Source organism: Sturnus vulgaris, chromosome 16, assembly GCF_052056855.1.
Source record: "Sturnus vulgaris isolate bStuVul1 chromosome 16, bStuVul1.hap1, whole genome shotgun sequence".
Lineage (NCBI taxonomy): Eukaryota > Metazoa > Chordata > Aves > Passeriformes > Sturnidae > Sturnus > Sturnus vulgaris.
In genome coordinates this window covers 10,244,919-10,267,630 of record NC_142258.1, presented here as the reverse complement: position 1 = coordinate 10,267,630, position 22,712 = coordinate 10,244,919, and the positions used below count along the sequence as shown (strand labels likewise).

Sequence of the window (22,712 nt, the reverse complement as noted above, 5' to 3'; positions counted from 1 at the left end):
GCCCTGCGCGCCGGTGCCGCCGCCGAGGTTCCGCGCCGGTCCCCGCCCGGCGCTCGCCCGCCAGCCCTGCGGGACTATGAGGCCGTAGGGCCCGCGGGCCGGAGCAGCCTTCCGCCGCCAGCATGTTCGGCCGCTCCCGCAGCTGGGTGGGCGGCGGGCATGGGAAGGCCGCCCGCAGCATCCACTCCTTGGACCACCTCAAGTGAGCGAGGGGGCGGCCGCGGTCTCGGGGCGGCGGTGAGGGCGGAGGGTGGCGGGGCTCGGAGGAGGTGATTGCGGTCGGGGTCTGTCCGCGGAGCTGCTCGGGGCAGGTTTCCCTCGGAGACGGCTGCGGGGTCGGGGGAAGAGGGGGCGGCTCGGCGGGCGACGCTCCCCAGGCGCTCCCTGCTCTCACGGGGTGTTTTGGCGCAGCTCTCCCGAGAGGAGAGCGCCCGGAGCAATCCCCGGTGGCGGAGGCTCTGGGGCCTGTGTCTGCCTCAGGAAACCGGCCTCTTCGTCCCAGAAAGTCTACAGGACAGACGCAGTTCGTCATATAATGTCACTCCGGGCTGCCATACGTGTTTGTTTTGTTTTTAGTAATGCCACAGAGTCTTCGGTGTAGTAGAGTGTTATGCGTGATAAATACAAGAAATACCGCATTCCTCTAAGGGAGAACTTTGTTTCCTGGTGGTGGCTGAGGCGAGGGACCGTGCCGGTGTGTGAGCAGTGCAGCACCAGGGTGTGTGGGGCTGTCGGTAGCCAGCAGTGAGTCACGGCGCTCGGGCCGGGGTGTGCGCTGGGCTGCAGGACACAGCAGCTGCTGCAGAAGGAAAGCTTTGGGCTTGAGAACTATAGCGTGTGTCTCCGGAGCCCCACAGCCCTGTGTTACTGCTGGCCGCAGAAGGTGGAATAGTTACTTCCTAGCTCTGCCATTTGAGAGTTGGAAGGGTGGCAAGGGATAAAAAATTTAATTTCCCTGTTCCATTTTTAAGTGTTCCTCTATTGCAAGAAAAATACGAACCACCTTGGTAGCTTCTCTTCGTACTCAACGAGAAAAGGAGGTCATTAAGAGATGAAGCACTTTCTAAATGAAATCACTGTGAATATGTAGCTCATTGAGAAAAAGTGCCTGGTAGTTTTCAGTCATCTTGCAAGGAGGACGTGAATGGGTTCTGACAGTAATGAGCAGGATGCCCTGTACAAGATTTGGATCTTGCAGTTGCTTTATCAAGATGATTTATGGATTCCAGTCCTTGTCTCTAAACTGGAAAAATGTTCAAAATCAGTAAGACTAACTGAAATGCAATGCTTTTTATCAAAGACACAAAAATCAAGTCCATGAATACAAAACTAATGAGGCAGTAGCATTGCAGAAGTAATTTTGAAAGCATTGTAGGTCAGACTAGTAAGTCAGTGTAGTCTGGTTTTACAGGAAAAAGGAGAAAAGTCACGCTCAGATGTAAACACAGGAATGTTCTATTGAATATACAAGCAGTAGTTATTGTGTACTACTCGGCGTTAGTGGAGCTTTGGCTCTGTCTGGCTTTAATATTTGACTTGAAGATAGAGCAAGAATGCTGATGTGTGACGAAATTTGAAGAAACGGAATTTAAGTTTAGGGGGAAAAAAAGGCTGGTGAGAGGGAGACTTGAGACTTAACTTTCAGGCAAGAAAAATCTGTCCATATCTTCTGTTGGGGCCGCAGAGAATAGAAAAATAACACTCTACCTCATTTGTAGCAAAAGGGAATTGGACTGTAAGTTTCGTGGCTTGTCCTTGACTTATATGAGAGTTGAAGTTTAGTTATCTACTCATTTCGGGCTCTGGTCTGTTTGCTTTTTTGCAGATTTCTGTAATTATGAATCTCAAATGGTCGTTTGTAAAGGACAGATGAGACCTTTGAGCTGTTTAGACTATGTATATTTTAAGTGTTTATTTATCCAGACTGTGTGAATTTCAGCTTCTAGCTAGATGCCAGCAGGAAAGGTGAAATTTAGGTTTTTTCCAAATGTTGAAGTGGGTAAAGTACAGAAGGAAAAAGGGCAGAGAGCCTGTGTTTTGGGGTTGTGAAAGAAAATCTCAATAAGCTCACTTGATAAGCTCTTTACCTTCTCATTTTTTCAACTCACCAAAGCCTCGTTTTGTGCTCCATATGAAGGAGCTGAGTACAGCACACCTGCCTTGCTGTTACAGGTCAGCTCAGCCTGTAAAAGGTATATTATGCTATCTTACTGTTGAAATCGGTCTGGGCTAGCCTTGTGAGAACGTTTTTATTTTTAAACTTGCATAAGGTAGAGTTTAATCTAAATTGTAATCTATACACATGCTTTGTGATACCAGCAGCATTACTGCTTTTTGTCAGTAGATGCTGGATCTTTCCCATCAGCTTTAATGCAGTTTGTTTGAGGCTTGCTTTTGAAATTTTACTGTTCAGTCTTCCTGCAAACTCACCAGAGAATGGATTGGCTAAAGGAAAATTGCGAGGCTGTTTGTAATGTGTTTTTATACAGTCTCTTGATCTAGTGAAAACGGGTAAAATTTAATCCAGCTTCTGAAATGCAATCTGGAGAAGGATGAGACAGTGCTACTCATTACCTGGGTGCACCTCAGGGAACTTGATATTTTTGTGTTCTAAGTCAGACTTATCCCCTACTTTTCTGTGGTATTTTACATAGCCCTCTTGTTACTGTCAAGCGCATTTCCCGTTGTTGCTTCTGCACTTGGTATTTTAATTACACTGTGATCGCACAAAAGGTTCCATGCCATTAAAATTGGGTGCTGAACATTTCCCATGCCTTGGTCAGATGCAGTGTCCATAAAGGTATGCTTGAAGTCTTTTTTCATGGGTGATTCATTTCCTGAGGCACCGTCTGTGCTGTGCATCAGGTTTCCTCTCTGAGAACAATATGTAATTACCTGATTACAGGCAGAGGGAAGGGAAAAGCCTGTTATGGTCAAGTCTGGGCTTTTAAAATTTGGCTGCTTGACTTCTTAAACTCTTACCTGTTTTAGTGTATTTTTGTAAGTAATAAGTAGAAAAGTCATTAATATGCACTTAAAATATTAATGAGTTACTATGCTACCCCTTTGAGCATGGGTTCTAACCAGACAAATGTTCAGAAATTGTTTGGTTTGTTGAATTGTGGCAACATCTCCCACTGATTCTGATGATATTGGGTGCTTTGACACTTCCTGCATGATGTGCTTTTGTTTGAACCCAGTCTTCAGATATAGACATGACAAAAGTCTCCTCTTTGACAGTTTTGTGTTTTGAAGCACAAACCTGACCCCTCTGTAAAAGTATTTAGAGACAGCCTTTAAGGATTTATCTAAATACAAAAATACTGAGGTTGTGTGATACTTTGTTTCACATGTTTGCAAGGAGAAACAAGTACGTGTTTGCTTTCTTGTTCATTTTCAAGCAAATAGGGTAAATGAAAAATTAAATACAAAGGAATAGCTTGTTGGTGAAGCCCAGGTTTCCTCTGAGTGCATCATTGCTTTATCAGATTAAGGAATTTTGTAGTAATGCTGCTATTAAGTAAATAAATTTGGAGATAATGTATTCCTGACTATTAAATGCTTCTTGCATTTTGTGTTTGTAATGCTCTATATTCCATAACCTCCCAAAATGAAGTAATAGCTTGTTATTCTTTCCAGTGCATCCCATACCCAAAATTCTACTGTTGGAGTAAACTTAAATCCCAAGTTTGTGTCATGTAACTTATTAATGAGAAATACATGTTTACAGATGCAATAATTTCTTTGTGACTTCAAATAAGTAGGCTAAAATATGTGAAGTAATATGGTATTAATTACTAACTGTCTCAGGAAGTTGTTAAAATTGTGGGATGAACTGCTGTAATTGCCATCTCTTCAGATGTTCTCTGCTCCATTAACTGCTGCATTCTCAGAGCAGGGACTGAGTTTATGCTGTCTTTTGATTTGCTGTCCTGATAATGCTCATAGTGCTCTAATGGGAAGTTTTTCCAGGACTTGTGTGCTGTATACTGGTTTAGAAACCCTGGGAATTCTCACACCTTAAGCTCTCACATCTTCACTGTGGGTCATCTCACTGTCAGTCTCCACAGAAGGAATCCTGAACTGGGATCCTCAGATTAGTGGAAGAGGATTTCCAGGTGCTCTCTGCCTTGCTGTTTAATGACTGTTATGGTACAGCACATGACCAGGCAGTTATGACTGTAGGACACAGCTGAGAATCAACTTTTCCTAGAGTGGCTTCAGCATGATCTGTGACTGTTTTGGATTTGAAAATGAGTGTTGATTTATGAGAGGGGAGAAAACCACTATGAAGGGGAGAGAATTTTTTTTACTGAAGATTAAGAAAAGACAATTCCCTTTCCTCCTCTCCCCCCCTGCCACATATTCCCTTTTTTCTCCTCTTTGCTGTCTGATGATATATATATGAAATATGATAATGGCTTTGGTAACGTAGTGCAGGCTTTGTTGCATTGCTGATTAGGGGGGTGAGGGAAGGGAGCATGTGGTGTATCAAATGTGTTAAAGCTGTGAACTTCTGAGGGCTGTTTACCTCTTGTGTCCTTGTGCAGTACTCAGCACAGCAGAATTGTTGTTTGATGGTTAAGTAGTATCAAGACCAGCAAGCACAGAGTATTTCACCATAACAGCACAGAGCATTTTATCAGCTTCTCTGAAATAGCACCTGGTCCCCGCATGGCTTGTGAGGACAGCCTGTGTCCTGCAGCAGGTCCTGTGAAACTGCCCCACTCAGTGGTAGCTCAGTGGTTTAAGAAGACTCCCAAAACGAAATTTAACAGATTTTAAGTAAACTGTAAATATGATCGAAGTTCTTGTTTGTTTGAGGAAGGTTTTTTGGTATTCAAGCAAAAGGTTCTGAAACTAGGTAATGTCTTTGTAAATCTGCTAAATAGTAAGAACAGCCTCACATGAGTGTTCAGTTAAATGGCATTTTAGTCTCTGGCTGCATGCTTGCCAGAGATTCAATGTGCAGTGATTCAGTTTTTTAGTATTTATAAAATTGATGGGAAACCTTTTTTTTGAAATGTGCTTTCAAGTCCGTTTTTTTAATGTAAACATCTTACTTTAAGCCATAAACCAGACACCCTAAATTTTTGTTTTAGAAATGCACTGTATTTTTTGGAACCTTACCAGAAGCTTGGTAAAATTCTACTAATGAGATTCCTAAAATTTCAATCTGAATCACTGAACAAACTTTCATGGAATCCAAAACAATAGTGAAAGGCTGTTCCAGGGTCAGGACACAGGCTATTTTCACAGAATTAGATCCTGGGAGTTTTGATTAACTCCACTATTTATGGCAAGATTGATAATACAGGAAATCTGTCTTCCTTTCCAAACCCTTGTGCCTATATTGCACAGAAATTCTGAATGCTGAGGTGTTACTCCTGGTTTTCAGTACAATCACAACATAACAATATAGGAGCTGTGTTTAAGAATCTAAACTTGTGCAGTTCTAAGATTACATTAAATTTCACTCATGTTTTTTATTTATTTTCAAAATTCTGCACTTTTTTATTACTACCTAAAAGAAAAAAAAAAAGAAAAACAAGGAGAAAAACAGTGGTGATTTTTTTTGTGTGCTTTTATTAGAATTTGCCCTTACCCCATCTCTTTTTGTTTCTTTTTTTTTTTTTTTTGTGGGACATAAGAAAGTAGCAAGACAGAAGTAAGTTGGTACTTTGATGTGACAACTTATTTGGGAAAAAAATACTTCCTTGAAGAGTAAAATTCCAAGACTTAAAATCTGAAAGGCTTGTATTCTTTATAGCTTTCTGTCACCTGTGATATAGAGATACCCTTTTTTAAGCTTCATTAGACTGTCTAAAACTCTTACCCTTTGAAACAGTAAAGCTGGACTTTACTCCCTTTCCAGTCTATTTCTATGCTCAAGAGAGCAGAGCCCTGATGGTGAAGCTTTCCAAGGTGAATGAATAGTCTCTGAGAGTCCTGTGTTTGATATTAAACGTCAGAATTGATGTGAGCCTCTAGGGGGTCTCTGCAGGCAAGAGAAGGGATCAGACGTCCCTGTTTAGACCTCATGTGCCACTTTCCCATATCTGCTACTGCATGCTTACTTGCTTCTTCTCTCGCTATTTTTCTTGCTCATCACTCCTTTGACTTCAACATCTTCCAAAGAAATTCACAGAAGAAGCACTTGGGACCAGTTGCACAGTTTCTAGTTCTATGTTAGCATATGCATAAGCACTCATAACTCACCTGACTGGGGAGGGGATTTGTTTCCTTTGTCACTTACTCTGTTTAACAATTACTTTTCTCTCTGCGTCAGTATTAGAAGGAAATTTTAGGGTTTTAAAATTTTACAATGATTAGACTTAGTGTGTGCAAACATGTGTGTCTGCATTGGTACAGTGATGAAAGACAAACATGATGTGTATGAAAGTGGCAGGATAGCACATTACTTGTACTTCTTTTTTTTCTTTTAGGTACATGTATCATATTTTGACTAAAAATACCACAGTAACAGATCACAACCGCAACCTGCTGGTGGAGACCATTCGTTCCATAACGGAGATCCTCATCTGGGGGGATCAGAATGACAGCTCAGTGTTTGAGTGAGTACTCCTGAGCCAGGTCTCTCTGAGACTCTGCCTTTGAAGAATGCCTGGAGTTGTACTGAGTTCTGTACACTGTTACTGGTAACTCCTCCAGGACTGTATTTCATGACTATATGTAGAAAGCTATGTCCTGTAGTAGATGTAGATGTGTGACCAGGTTCATATTCATGTCATACAGGAATTTGCTGCTTCTAAAAAGTGTTTGGAATCCAGAGCCCCTTTCAAGCACTGCTTTTGTTCGATTCTCCATTCTTTTCATATAAATACAAATTCTAACCTATTTTAGGGTCCAGATTCACATCTATTAATATCACATTGCTTCAATTTACCTGAGATACCACAAATAAATATCTCACTCTAGCTGTGGTATCTAGAGCTTCCTGATAAATTGAATATACTAAAAATACAGTAAGAAGGGCCCTGATTTCTTGAGACCTTTTTTCTGCATGATTTGAATTTTTAAGCCCCCCTGTTTAGTATTTGAGTACAACTTTGCAAAGTAATTCTTCATGAAAGCAAAACGTGCTCTTTGTCAAAGTTGCCTAGAATCATCCCTGCTCCTAGCCAAATTATGTTCCTGTTACTTACAGCGTGTAACTTAATGACATCTTTATTTTATTTCAGCTTTTTCTTGGAGAAGAATATGTTTGTGTTTTTCCTGAACATCTTGCGTCAGAAGTCTGGTCGGTATGTGTGTGTGCAGCTGCTGCAGACCCTGAACATCCTTTTTGAGAACATCAGCCATGAAACATCCCTGTGTAAGGACACACTTTCAAACTGCTTGGGATGAAGTGATTGAGATTGGTTTTGATTCTCTTTCATTCAATGAAATTTGGTCCTAGTATCCCTGCACAGAACTATATGAATTACTAACAATCTTTTAAATTGAACACTACCAAAAATACGATGTAGACTGACTCCATAATACCATTCAATGTAAATTTTCAGTGGTGCAAAAATAGTTTTTTGCTACAACAAGCATTTAGCACATTTCAAGGGATTCTTTAAGTCAAATTAGTTGTTGTCTGAAATGTTCTCTTGCTGCCACAGATCATTTGGTGGAACTCTGATGTGTAATTTGTACTGTAACTGTTCTGACATCATTAATGCTGGCAGTCAGCCATGGGAGGTTCCTTCAAGGTTTTTGGCAAAATATATAGAGGATGGAGAATTAATAATTTGAAGTATTCCACAACTGTTACAAAAGTCATCATCAAGCCTTGGAGAGTTGGGACTTTGGGAGGAAAAGAGTTAAGTGTTTTTAGCTGCAGAGCTTACCTGGATTGAGGAAGATGAAGTATATTCAGGTGCCTTGTTCTTGGAAGCAAAGACCTTTGTAGGATGCATGTACTTTATATTAATGCTCAAAGGCATCACTTGAGTTGTTTGGTTCAAAGTCTTGATCTTCAAGCATCAGGATGTTGCTTTCTAGCTGGCACATTAAATACAGCCTGTTACCACAGTGGTTTTTTTGGTTAACCTGCATAAATACTTTTTTTTTTTTTTTTTTTTTCAGACTACCTGCTCTCTAATAACTATGTGAATTCTATTATTGTCCATAAATTTGACTTTTCTGATGAGGAGATCATGGCATATTACATATCATTTTTGAAAACTCTTTCCCTGAAACTCAATAATCATACTGTACATTTCTTTTATAATGAGGTAAGTAAAGATAGTTGCAGGATAATGAAAAAGGACTTGAATTAGAAATTGATAAGAGTGTGGCACATACTTTTTAGTCTCTTGTCTCATAATGTCCTGCTTTCATTTTTATAATGGCTGTACCAGTGATTGTGCATTTGTTTGTGAGGATCTCAGCACAAGCATGGCTTTATCCTCTTACAACTACAATAAATTAAAAATCTGGAAGTTAGTTTTATATTGGATCATTTCAGTAGTTTTAAAATCTTCTTCCTTGAGAATTCAACTTGTTAATGCCTTGTTTTCTTGTGCTTTCATAAACAGGATCTTTTCTGTTGCATCATTTGGTTCTAAAAGGTTTAGTCCAAGTCCAAAAGGCTGAGTCAAAAGGGCAAAGTGGAAATGGTTTTTTCCTCTCTGCACTCCACTTTCTGCCAGAAGAGGGCATGAAAGTACTGAGTATGTGCACAGTTATCCTGGGAAGCTCTGATGCTTAAAGCAGTTTATTTTAATGCAGAGCTACATGTGCAGCTGAATGTGCATTGTAAAATCCTTTTGATTACTTAAGTAGAAAGATACTAAGTTAATACACAGAAAGCATAATTTATACAGAATCCCAATCCATATTCTGTACTTGTTTAATGAATAAATATTTTCTTTCCTCTTGTTACAGCACACTAATGACTTTGCTTTGTACACTGAAGCTATTAAATTTTTTAACCACCCCGAAAGCATGGTCAGGATTGCTGTTAGGACTATAACTTTAAATGTCTACAAAGGTATGCTTTTTATATATTAAAAAAGGCACGTGTGCAAATCTTGTTTCATTGTAGTTAATTCTCAGTTATTTACTTGTGAGGGTTTTCTGTCTGTTTTGTGAGGTTGAAAAGCTTAGCATGTTGACAAGTTTCAGATACACATTTTGACTTTTGTGACCACTCTCCCAAGCCTGCAGTATGTACTTGTAAACAGTATTATTTTCTCACCAATGAAACTGGCTTTAGAAAAACCCCAAAAGTGTCAAGCATACACAAGGAACTTGAATTTCTCTTCCAAGAGAGGTCAGAATGTGACTGTATTTAAAAAGTAAACAAAAATCCCAAAACCAGAGTGTTTTAAGAGTATGAATTATCTTTTACTGATGAAAATTGAGCTTTCTAGTGTGTGAAGCAGTAACCAACATCACTCCCTTTTGGATTGGAAAAGCATTTAAATGGCAGTAAGGACTGTTGGGTGCTGCAGTCACTCCAGTCTCAAGAGGAGCTGGACCATTCCCAGAGGTGCTCAGTGAGGGCCAGGGTGCTGCAGTCCCAGTCTCCTGGGCTGGCCATTCCAGTAGGACATAAGGAGAGACCCTAAAGCTTCACTGTGAGAGTAGCTGAGCACTGCAATGGGTTTTCTAGGGAAACGGAGGCATCTATTGTTTGAGGCCTTCAAAACTCAGCAGGGACCTCAGCAACCTGAACTTTGAACTTTGAAGTTAGCACTACTTTGAGAATGTCTGCCCTAAACCCAATGTCCAAAAGTCACTTCCTCCTAAATTTTTCTTGATACATAACATTTTTAATGGACTGAAAATATCGCAGTGTTTGCTGTAAAAAAAAATTGTCTATTCTGAACTTCTATCTCTGAAATCAGCATGCTGTAAGGTAATATATATTATGCAATATGTTCATGCAGGGCTTCTTGTTCTTTAGACCATTTTAAGTTAAATTGCATGTTGAATTTACACAATTTTTTGTCAATTAAGTGTTTGGCAGTCTTCAAAGAAGAATATGAGGTCTTTTTTAAAACAATGGGAGTTAATGACTGGATAGCCTGCATAGCAAGTAGGGTCTTTACAGTATTGGCTGCAACACTTTTTCTTCTGGTGTATTGAGAAGTGGGCACTTGGTACTTGCTTTCTAACTCAAGGAACTGTAAATGCAAATATGAGCTCACAAAAGAAGAGCAGATTATAGGCTTGATATCCTATTTGTGATATATTTATGCAACTAAGTATTTTTATGAAAAAATTTATTTGTCTAAATTTTCATTGAATGTTGTAGTGGTATAATGGCTAGAGTTGAAAAGGCAGAGCTCAGATGTTCAGGTTTGATAATTTTCTGACTGCTTGTTTGCATATATTCTGCTCTAACACCTACCCTGTGTGTTTTAGTTTAGATGCTTTGTGCTTTAGCTTTTTAAACCCTTTTAGAGGATGTCACTATCCCGGTTCCTAATCCTGTTAACTGTTGTCTGTTTCTTTTGCCCTTCCTTCACTGATGATTCCTGTGTTCCTTAATGCAGTGTCATGTAAGTCTAACTAGCTTGACTCTCAGCATTGCTGCTTTATTCTTGCGCTTCTCTCTTCTTTTTAATAAATAATGTGCTAAAAGAACCTTTCTGAATTCCACTAGATTTATTTATTTTCAGACATCTGTAAATATATCAACATTAGGCTCATTCAAGCCAGCTAAGAAGTGATGTGACATTTTTATAGATTTCCATTTCATGCCTAAGATTGTGTCAGGTGTATACTTGTATGGAAAACCAGCATGTAATCAAATTCAGAAGATACTTTGTTGTATTTCTTAAAAAGCAATAAAAAATACTGGGAACTGATTTTTCTTTTTGATGATTTCTCTTCAGTGGACAACCAGCCTATGCTGCATTACATTCGAGATAAAACTGCAGTTCCTTATTTCTCCAACCTCGTCTGGTTTATTGGCAGCCACGTGATAGAGCTGGATAACTGTGTGCAGACTGATGAAGAGTAAGCTTTTACAAATGCTGCCTATTGAATGGAAATGCTTTTCCTAGATGTCAATGGTGTTCTTATTTTGTCTGTAGTTGTCCAGTTAAGTTAGTTTCTGGATGTATTCCCTTGTAGACAGTTCAGACTGTTACTCTTTAAAGTTTTTTAGTGATTCTTCAAGATAATAGTGCTGTGCCTGATCTGTGCTGATATCCCTACAAGTAAATTAGCGTTTGCAATGAAACTTTTCTTTATCTTTGTATTGTTCTGCTAAAAAATAGCAGATATCCAGAAGACACAACAGGAATTTCCTGCTTCTCAATCTTATAAACTTTGTCTATGTGTCATCTTATTAGAAGAGCTTTCTGAAAAGATTCCAGGAAAAAGATTTAAACTAGAAAGATGGACTTTAATGTCAGACCTAACATGGCAGTGTAATATTCCACTATCAACTGCAGAAATACTTCATTGATTCAGGTTGTTCTTGGCTTGTCTTGCCACCCCTGCCTTAGAGTGGGTGTGTGTTTCTTGCTTTCCTAAAGTGAAGAGGTAGGTGTTAAATACAACACCAAATTCTTCTTTCATTTTTGGAAAAAAATCTTCTCATTTTTGTAGTTGTCTTGTGAAAAGACTGGCGATGGAAAGCGAAGCTTTGTAAAACCAGTCTTGTGAAAACTTAGGGAAAAAACTTGGTGTGTGCATCCTAAAGAAACTACAACTGTTTAACAGTTGCATTAATTGACTTCACTGAAACATCTGCTTTGGGCAGTCTGCCTGAGCCAGGTGATCTGTTACAGGGAGCACGCTGATTTTTTTTTTCTTAAGTTTTTAAGAGTTTCACAGTTGATCTCATATAATTTCTTATTTATGCTCTCTTTTCAGGCACAGAAATAGGGGCAAACTGAGTGACCTGGTAGCAGAACATCTTGATCATTTGCATTACCTTAATGATATTCTTATCATTAACTGTGAATTTTTAAATGATGTGCTGACAGACCACTTACTTAATAGGCTCTTTCTTCCCCTCTACGTGTATTCATTAGTAAATCAAGACAAGGTAAGCTAATACCTGCCAACAGTTAATTCTCAAAGGTGCTGCTTGCTGTCAGTGTGCAGTGATTTGGACAGTAGGTATATGAGATTTTGGTATCTATGTGTAGTTTACATGAAACAGCTTAAATAAGGCGGCTGTAGAGGAAATACTCTGAGATGGAATTCAAGAGCCCAGTAAATCAAATTTTATTCACCAAAGAAATGTTGTTTTGGGTGACATAGTGTGATTAAAAGCTCACAGTAGTGGAGAACAAGAAGAACTGGAAATTTGGAACAGGGTTTAAATTTCTGCAACACTGGGAGATGTGTGATTTCCTTTTCTGATACGGTAACTTCTGGCAAAAGCAGAAAAAGCAAACTTGCCGTGATCTAAAAATCTGTAGAAAATACAAACTTTTAGGTTTGGTACTCTATTATTTGTAGAGAAGCTGTGTTTTTATGTGGTATAACTGATTTTATTTTTAAAGCATAGCCTTTAAACTAAGTGGAAAACTGGTTTTTAGTGAAACTATATTTTTAAACCTGCACAGATTCCTGTGTTCAGTTGTCTGTTGTGGGTAATATTTCATGCTATCTGAATAGCTAATTTTCAGAGCAGTCTTTAATGAATATTAACTGAGAAGAAATTTTTGAACTATTAGTAGCATAGTGAAAAGCAATACACTTCTCAGATGCTCACCTGTTTATGTTACTGAAGTGACCATGAGAGACAATATTTAATTGCAATTTTTTAACCAAGGAAGAGTGAGGGATATGTTTATTCAGAGTCTTCATTTCAAATAGTTTATAAGTAGTGAATGTTAAGGAACATGATGCTTTCTGAATATTTTGTACCAGAATGTGGAACAACACAAGTTTCATTTTAAATAAAACATTAAGCCGTATAAATTCTTTGTATAAATAAATAAGCATTTTTTGTAACTTTTTTGTAGGGTGGAGAGCGTCCAAAAATAAGTCTCCAGGTTTCTCTCTATCTTCTTTCTCAAGTAAGTATTTTAAGTATTTGTCCTGTTTCAGAACAAATTTTGCAGTACTGTTGTGATTCTTAAATACTGTATTTTCATCATTTTGGCAAAACCATAAAAGAAAATTTGTCAAAACAAATTTTTAACCTTTAAGAAAAAAGAAAACATTTTTGGCAGACAAAGGAGCTTCTTATTTGAGTTAATGTCATTTTTCTGTGGATCCCATTGCACATCCCCTTTAGAGCATTCCATGTTCATAAACTGAGTTCACCCCCTGACAAATGAAGTGTAAGAGTCGTGCAGCATGCTGGGACAGAACTTGGAACAATGGCAGATGAAGTTTACCCAGATGCTGTACTGCATTTTGAATCTGCTTAAGCTATGGAAAATTTCAGGTTTGAATTTTCTTCTTTGAAAACCCAAACCCCAAAAACCACCACTACTAAAATCTCACTTTCTAACAATATGAATTTCATTATGCCTATAGGTTAAACTTGAAATTAAGTACTTATTTCTTACTCGTATCAGTTCCACCTCCTTTTCTTTCTGGAACTTACTTTCAAATTAAGAGTTTTACAGTAGATTTTTTTGTATTGTGGAGAAAATGCGTTTGTTCTCCCTGTAGTCTTCAGTGCATTACATTGAGACTGATTTTCTTAAATTACACTGTCTAAAAATAGTTTTGATTTGAGTTCATCGGACTTATACTACTTTTTCTTTGATCTTAGCTTTTTTCAATACTCATTTTATTATAATCTGGCCTATAATTTCATCTTTTTGCTAGAAGTATGGGGTTGGAGTTTTTTCCCTAGGAAAATATAATTTTATGCTCCTAAATTTAAACCTAAAAAATTTTGGTGGTGTGGGAGCAGCAGCTTCTTGTAACCAAAGGGATCTGCATCATACAGTTGTATAAGGTCACCTGTTTTAAAGTTCTTGCTTTTGGTGGGAGTATGGACAAGGTCTCACTTCAGGATTTGTATCTATGTTCTTCATTCTCTTTAAAGAAGAAAATGGAAGTAGTCATAAAGAACTGAGAATAAATTTTGTCTATCAGAATGGGACGTGACATAGAAAATGAAGCAATTGTTTCTATGACTGACAAACATCTTTTCCCACCTCCTTTAACCTTGTCTCTGGTGAGGTGGGACCTGCCAAACCTCGCTGACTGTTTCTGTTCCTGACACCAGGCATATGCTCTGGGCACTACTCTTCCATTAGAGACAAGTGCTTGAGAGACTTGTGCTAGCACCTGGAATGACTGCTGGGACTTGTCAGCCGTGTTACAGAGGGAACACGTGCTGTTCTTGCACCAGAGCAGGCCTGTGCACAGTCACACAACGCTTGCTGAATTGGCAGAAGCCCGAGTGATTTGGAGGTTGTTCAAAGCACTTTTTGAAGTGTGTTGTGACTTTAAAGTTTTATATAGGTCACCACTGCATGCTAATCATCACTTTCCTTTTGGAGGTCTGGAATGCTTCTGACTCTAATCAGAAAAGCTGTGGAGAACATTTAGCTAAATATTGTCAAAGTGATTAGATTTAATGACTTAGAAATTATTTGGGATTTTTACAGATAGATAAGGGATCCAGCCTTGATATTCCTGTGAAGAGAATAGATATTAGCTGACAGAAGGCTATTGCAGCTGGACCTGAGCTGCTTCTGTCCAGGAGCCAGTTGTTTGCTGGCCCAGACTTTTAAGCCTTGGCTCAAAATAGAGTAGTCAGTGTAAACTGAGAACTCTGGTAAAGCACCAAAGCACTTGAGGTCAAATTGAGCTTCAATGCTCCAGGCATTATGGTCCTTACTCCTGTGTTCTGTAGCCACTGTGTAGCTGACACTGATTTTCTGCAATTTCAGAGCCAGAAAAGTTGCTTCTGATCCAGCTTAGCCTAGTGTATAACCTTAGTCATGAATCACTGCACAGTGATTGTGTGCCCAGAACTTTCTGGAGTTTGGCCAGTCATTGGCACACAGGAAGGTCTGGGATGCTGTGCACCATAATCAGTTTGTTGTTTCTAAAAAAAAAAAAAGAATTTCTGGAATGGTTTTAATTAGTTCCTTGCTAGAATATCACACAACCTTCGTTTCAAAGGTGTTGAAAAGAGAGAGTTTACACTTCTCAGAAGGAGAAAAGAATAGGAAGAATTAGTAAAACTAGGTAGCTTCAAAGGTGGAGAAAGGTCAGATACCCATGTCTCCTGTGTTTAGAAGTAGATTTAACGAGCTCTCAGTGTTACCAGTTGTACTTACATGTAAACTAAAGATAGCACTTAATGAGGTCAGAAGTATGTTCAGCGAGTGAAATTGTGAAACTGTATTCTGTAAATATGTCTGATATTTTTTTCTGCTCTTCTTCCAATAGGTTTTTCTGATTATACATTATGCTCCTTTGGTGAACTCCTTGGCTGAGGTTATACTCAATGGGGACCTCTCAGTGTTTTCTTCTAAGGTTGAGCAAGATATACAGAAAAACTCAGTAAGTGGCCAACTGTCTCTAATTTTATTTTTTTTATGGCAAAGAAAATATTTGGAAAATAAAATCAGGTATCTGGTAAGCCAAGGTGTTTATATTTAGGGGAGCAGAGCAGCAGCAGACTTCAGCTTTTTTTGTTGGATCCTTATTTTGATGGGACACTTCTGTATTCCAGTCTTCTGTGTTCAGTTTTTATCTGCCCTTTGGTAGTGAAATAAAAATGATTCAGCACAACTTTCCTGTGAAATTTCCTTGTGCAACTTGTAGAAATGAGAGACTTAGAAAAAATACCTGGTTTAAGATTTTCATCTGACTATTCTCAGTATTTTAGCAGTAAAACTGATCATCTTTGAAAGTTGTGCATCAGTGAGTGTGTGAGAAGAGTGACCAACCACAGAGAGAGGGGAGCATATCACTCTGTCATTGCCCTTTTACCTTCACGTTTAACCCTGGGTAGATGCTGCTAGATTTCCTAGGTGTCATGTTTATAATATTTTCCCTTTTGTTGTAGCTTCCAGTTTGTGTAATCTTACTTGTTACCTTTTAAAGGCCTATTTTGAGGATGGTAACAGGTAGGGGAGCATGATCTCACTGTAACAGGCCTCTGACTGTAGTTCTGTCTAAAAATTGAACATGTACCCTAGTGACTGGCCAGCAGTTGCTGACTGAATGTTTAATTTATAACAAACAATAGATTGGTTCTCATGCACCTTCTTTCCTAGCAGTGGCTATAGCTCTGGGAGTTTCAAGGGGGGAGGTACGTTTCAACTCCTCAAGATATATCAACTTTTCCAGATTTTTTTTCCCACTGGGCATTGGAAGGTGTGTGGAACTGATCTTAGCCAGTAGCTTTTGGGTTCAGGTGTTTTGTTCTGTTGACCTTGATATTTAGAATCTAACCTTTTTTTAGAAAAAGCTATGGTGGAGTTGACTGATTGCTTTAAGATAAAGCAATCTCTTACTCGTGTTAGGAAATGTCTGACATTCTGCTAGCTGTATACTGAATATTGTGTGTTACTTGTGCAGAAAAAGCTTTGTTGCTAGGAAATCTGTGGCAAGAGGGTGGAGTACCAGTTGTTACAGAAGTGAGATTTTCTTTTCCTGTCATGGTTACTGTACAGAGTTACAAAATACCTGTACCATGTGTTTGTGTGCTTGCACTTAGGTTAGGAATATTAGGGGTTTCCTATAGTCTCCTGTTCATCTCTTAAGTTTTTAATACTATTTAGGTTGCTGCTCCTTACTGGCCTTAAAGATGTGTCCTCTTAACATGTGAACTGGGGATTCTGTTGTACCTGAACAGGTACTAAATAGGAGAGGTATTGGCCTTCTGCAATAGACCCTCCACCTGCCAGAGGTGGAGCCGTGCTCCAGGGAGTGCAGAGCAGTGGGTAAAGGGAAAAACTTCCATGGGAGTAACCTTAATTTTTAGTAACTTCAACCATATCGTTCCATGAAACCATGAAGGGGAAAGGCTGGACTGTCAGGAGCCACTGGTGAGGTTGGTTCTGTGCAGAACGAGGAGTGTGCAATCTCCAGCACAGGAGCTCCGTGCCCCTGCCCGGCTGTAGCCGTGGAAAGGGGTTTTAACCCTTTAAGTGCGGTGGAAATAAGACGCACAGCTACATGGTCGTCTTTCATGACAGGAAGAAAGAGACAAGTTTATTCAGAAACACACTTGGTTTTATAGCATGACTTGCAATTCTAAGAGTAGAGAAAAGGTGATTGCTTCAGAGAGAAGACACCCCATTGCCAGAGCCTGGGCACACACCACAACAGGTGTTCTATCTTTGTTATTAATTCCTTTTTATTTTGACCAAATGATCACTCTGGGAGAAATTCTCCCTAGCCTTGAGCTGGACCAGATTATCAGCTGGGAACAGAGCTGAGAAGCTCCAGCCTGGAATATTTTTCAGGCTGTAATTTTTTTACTTTTTCAATATGGGTCCCACACCCGGCTTCCAGGGAGGGGAGCCATGGAGGGAGCTGCTCTGCAGGCTTGTGTGGGAGCAATTGTTGCAGGCTTTGCTTTGGCTTCCCTGCTGATAAACAGCTCCGTGTAGAGGCTCAAGTCAGCTGTACAAATGAAGGCACAGTCAAGTAAAGTGAGGCGGTTTCTTGTTGCTCTGTGATGGGAATCCATAGAGTAGGAAGTTGATTTTTGAGCATTATTAGCCATTCCAGGGGATGTTCCCTGGACTATGAGGTGATTGCAGGGATCATTGCAGGGTTATTGCTGTGGTGTTTTCTATTACAAAGAAATTGCAAACTTCTATTGAATACTAAAAGCTACTTCAGAAGTTGGTTTAGAATTGTTAAAGAGAAGTGATGAGCAGATTTTTTAATTTACTTTTAGTATGAATATAGAATTTTTCTTCAAGCAAACCCAAATTTATAATTTACTACGTCCTTTCTGTTCTAATTTGTCATGATAACCATTCTGATACTGTCCTAAGCTTGTTGTCTTGGGCATATCTGTGTATTGTGGTGAACTGCATCTATTTCTAAACCCTCACTCTGTGCCTAACACTGCTCATGTGTTGCAACTGAGATGTTTTGATATGTTTAAGTTGAAATGTAACTGCCAGTTGCTAACACATAGTTTCTAAACCCAGAAGTAGAACATCATATCTATATTCATCTTTCTAATAAAATACATTAAAGTGGAATGAGGTATAGAGTAAGGACTGAAATTACTAGGCACAGAGTCTTGTATCCTCTCGCTGGGACACGGAGTAAAGAACATTTAACAAAAACAAAAGCTGAGAATGGTCACAGTTGCTGTGTATAAATGCAAAATACCCTGAGTTATTTAGAACAAAGAGCAGTGGTAGTTGTCACGACAGGAGTGAGTGATTCAGTTTACTGGAAACCAGTTCATGGAAAAAGTGACCAGCAGATTTAACTGCTGATATCTTATGAATTGGCAATAACCTACCCATGGAGATCTGCTGAAAATCACTGGGCAGTAGTGATTGCCTAAGCTCCATTGAATAAGTTCTTCACATCATTCCATATTTTTCCCTGTATTTCTGGTTTTAGGCATCATCAGAAGTAGTACAAACCCTCGTGTCACAGTGAGAGTCGAATATGTGTAGGCAGCAGAATGTATTTAAACTTGTCAGATATCACACTAAGGTTTACCTTACTTCCTGTGAGATCTGTTTTCCTGCATCATTCAGATGTGGGCCAGTTCTACCTAGTGCATATTTCTTTAACCTACTTTCTCCTTCCCGTAAAAGGTGTTACTGGTATTGCCTTATTTTACCATCACACGTTGCACAAGATAAACCGTTATTGAAAATGGGTGGAAGACGTTTTAAAGGTGTAAACTGGCAGTACCTCAAGCTGTATAATCAACTTATATAATAAACCAAATGCTATCTAAATTAATTTTAAGTCTGATTTTAGAATGTTTTAATTATCTATCTTTGTTGCCTTTAGCAGAACAAAACATTTGTGTAGGGTTTTTTCTACAGCACTCCTCCTTGGAGCACACCATGGCTCAGTGTTTATGAGCACATCACTGTCTGCTGGTCTCTTGCATTGCTTTGCCCATGTGGCTGACAGGGATGTTAAGTATGTACTTTCTCCATAAAGAAGTAGCTACAAGATTCTAGGAAGCAATGCAGAAGTAAGAAGTGAATGCAGAAAGGGGAAAATGCATTATGCAACTTGGATGCTACTTTTCTGTTTTTCCCCTAAATAACAGGACTTAAGGTGCTCTTCCCTTTTCTTATGACATTTCTGGCCAAAAGCCATCAATAAGGGTAACCTGGTCATCTTACAACCTTCCTCTGTTGCAGTTGGATCACACAAAAAATGCATCAGAGATGTTATTGGGGGACATAAGTGTAGTAAATTTATATTATAGGGGTTTTTTGGTATTGTAAAATAGTCTTCCTACCATGTGGTTTGTTTCAGTGCCAAGTGTAAAGACACTTATGCAATATTTCTATAAAACATTTGAAGTATGTCAGAAGATTGAGAGAATAATTTTGGCCTTTTAACTTGTAGACAGCTTCTTCCCTGATCTTTTCTTAATCTCTTGTTTTTATGTCTAGATGTTCCTAACTAGGTGAAGGATTTTTTCAAACTTTTTCTCTGAAGTTGCTTTGATGCAGTCATCTTGAGTGCTTATTATACTGAGTCACCTAAGGCAAAAAATGTAATCAGTTTGGCATTTACTCTAGCCTTACTTATTTTCTCTTGATTGCCCTTAAATTTTTAACCTTTAGGCAGTGTCAGCTAAATGTGATTGAAATATTGAGCTCTAGAAGGTAATGGGGTTTCTGTAGCTGTCTTGTTTAGTGTAAAGCTGACAGAAAGCTCCAGACCATGTGTTCCACTTCTCAGTAACAGAAAGGTTTGGCTGATCAGTTTTTTATTGTACTCTGGTGATCAGCTGGCAGGCATAGCCAGGGAGAGGGGAGCTCGAACAACACAGCTCAGAAACAAGGTGCAGAATTAGAAAAAGCCAAGTTTGTTAGTCCTTCTATTTGCAGAGCTTCTTGTAGCATCTTGGTCACTTTCTATAAGAATCCATTGTTCTGTGTTGTTTGGATGACACTCTTGGAAATAACTTTGTTTCTTCTTCAAGAAATTTGTCATCTAAATTTATTTTCTTGCTCTAGAAATTAATACTCAGGAAAATGAGGTGTTGGTTTGCCATCTTATCATGTGATAACTTTGTGTAAAACACAAGTAAATTAAGTGTAGCAAATGAAGTTTTGTTTTCCAGACTTGGTAAGTCAATGTCTGGAGGCCAAAAAAAGGTTCATGACAGTGTAATTCCTAGTTGATACATGAATTAATTTGATGTTGAGAGAAGCATAAGACTCTAAAAAAACCCAACCAACCCAAAATCTCACAGCATGGAGCATTGGATTTTGTCCTTGCTGCTTTAAAAAGATCTTTGCACCTTTAAAAGGGTTATGTTTCATATTGATACACTGCTGTCAACACACATGTAGGGTTTTGCTGCCTTTATCCTTTTTAAAAAAGGTGTCTGAATTTTATGTGTACTATCTGTCTCAGCCCTTCAATTTAAAACTTGTAGTGATGATATAAGTAGTTCTGCATGGTCTTGTCTCAAGAAGGCCTACTTTTTAATGATAGGTCTTTGGGATATGTTACTTTGGAGATAGTTGTGCTACTGATGATTTGGTATTAATTTTTTGTATTCTGAAATGGATTTGAGATTGTGGATAGTGTGCTGATTTACATTTTATATGAACTGAAGTTTCATTATCAATTGTAGTTAAAAATGCTGTGCTGTAACTCAGTGTAAACTTCAAATTTGCAGGCAAAGTCAAGTATCAGGTGCTTCATAAAACCCACAGAAACACTTGAGAGGTCTCTTGAAATTAACAAGCAGAAGGGGAAGAAGAGGATGCAGAAAAGACCCAACTATAAAAATGTTGGTGAAGAAGACGAAGAGGAGAGAGGATCTGAAGATAACCAAGACGACCTTGATAAAAGTAAAGGGACAGAAGCAAGTTCAAAGGGTGTAAGAACAAGCACTGAAAATGAAGGTGAGTATTCGAGCAAGAAAATGGTGCTTACAATTTAGGTACTTTGGATTTACTGATGGATCTAGTTGTGGTGTTCTCTTGCTGCATTAGGTGAACATGGGACTATGACATTTGTTTAAGGCTTTGGCTGGATTTTTTTCTCATGTAAAATTGAGCCATGAGAACGTGTACATCTAATCTGATGCAAAACTATGAAAGTGTGTTCATATCTGCCTGTAGGCCTTGGCCCTTATCACAGTCGTGGTTGTGGGCACTTGATAAGCAAGCCTGACAACTTTGTGTCTTGTCCTTTTGTGGTAAGGGAGAGCTGTAGCCACTTCACCTTTGCAGATGATCAGCAGTATTTTATGCATGTTTCAATGACAGTACTTACATTAAACATAAATTGAGAAAAATGTGGCAGGATTGTCTGCAAGCAATTGAAAACAAGAGTGTTATGCTTTGACAGTCCTGTCCAAACATGACTGAATTAGATTTAGGTAAACATTCTTTTTGAGAAGGCTTTCCTTAAATGATGTCAAATAACTGATGGTGTATTCTCCACCATGATTTGAAATTATTTCAAATCTGAAATAATCTACTGTTTAAACTGGTGCATTTAGTTGTAATCTTTGTCCAAATTCCTAAGGGAAGGCAAGATTTGTTCTACTGAAAGTCAGTAGGTGTGAAGCACTGGGGACCAGGTGTCCTGTTTGCTGCAGCTGTAGAGGCCTCTTTACACCCTCAGTGAAACTTGATGTCCACCCATGCCCCAGTCTCACCAGCTTTTTCAAAATCTTTTTTTCAGAAAGAGGTCCTATGGCTTTTCTTCCTGTGGTTAGTGTGGGAAGGGAGCTTACTGTGGCTTGTTTATTTGCTAAAATGCTATCTGTATTTTCTTTACATACTTTATATATATGTATACTTTTATTGTAGTGTTACATTCCTTAAAGAAATGTAAGCCAAGTTCTTTATTGGGAAGAAAACTTGCCTACATCTATTCATTAACCTGAGGTGATGGTTATACCTCTTATATCTAGATGAGATGCTTTTAATAACAAACAGCAAATACAGAAGAGCTTGTGATAACTTTGTTAAAAATATCAAATTTTGATGGTATGTTTTGGTATTTTTTAGAAATAGAGATGGTAATCATGGAGAGATGTAAGCTGTCAGAATTGTCTATCTCTGCTGTGACAGAACAGAATACAACAGATGAAGAAAAAAGTGCAGCTGCTTCTGGGAGTGAGATAACAAACTGGAACAGGTAAAAAGGAACAGTAGCAGATTTTGCTGAATCGCTTCCTTACTACCCTCCCCTTAAATCTTTTCCTTTTCCTGAAGCAGATTTGAAGCATCCCTTTAAGTTAAAATGACAGGGTTTTTTTCTGGATCACAAGTGAGTGAATCAATACAAAAGTGAAGTGTAGCCTCTCTACTCCTCAGTTTTGGAAATGATGCTGTTCCTTTGTAATTTGTGCTTTTCTTTATGGCAGTTGTGATGCATTAACTTGATAAATTACAGAATATTAACATAACAAAAATAGAATATAAATTTTCCATCTCGTAATTCCCTAAGCCTCTAAATTAAGATAGAAGTTTTTTTAATTATATTTATGGTTGCATTTGTCCATTTTGTATGCACCTATAAGGAAAATTCCTCAGTTCAGGGCTGAGCTTGGCAGAATTTTAGTAGCAGTAGTTACAGACAAACCCTTGTAACCTTTGTACTGTTTCCAGGGTCCA

General features: G+C 38.6%; 1 protein-coding gene across 7 annotated transcripts in view; it reads left to right on the top strand.

Annotated features, from left to right (window-relative positions):
- The window catches only part of CLEC16A (C-type lectin domain containing 16A), a 61,856-nt gene continuing 39,144 nt past the window's right edge, over window positions 1–22,712 (top strand). For all 7 annotated transcript variants that reach the window (XR_015807248.1, XR_015807247.1, XR_015807249.1 and 4 more), the window contains exons 1-11: window positions 1–202; window positions 6,447–6,575; window positions 7,203–7,336; window positions 8,095–8,243; window positions 8,896–9,001; window positions 10,854–10,977; window positions 11,842–12,016; window positions 12,945–12,998; window positions 15,343–15,456; window positions 20,759–20,987; window positions 22,104–22,233. Coding sequence is in view for 4 of the 7 variants with exons in the window: in XM_014894718.2 (XP_014750204.2) it covers window positions 123–202; window positions 6,447–6,575; window positions 7,203–7,336; window positions 8,095–8,243; window positions 8,896–9,001; window positions 10,854–10,977; window positions 11,842–12,016; window positions 12,945–12,998; window positions 15,343–15,456; window positions 20,759–20,987; window positions 22,104–22,233 (1,424 nt within the window). In the remaining 3 variants the exon portion in view is untranslated. The remainder of the gene's footprint in view (window positions 203–6,446; window positions 6,576–7,202; window positions 7,337–8,094; window positions 8,244–8,895; window positions 9,002–10,853; window positions 10,978–11,841; window positions 12,017–12,944; window positions 12,999–15,342; window positions 15,457–20,758; window positions 20,988–22,103; window positions 22,234–22,712) is intronic.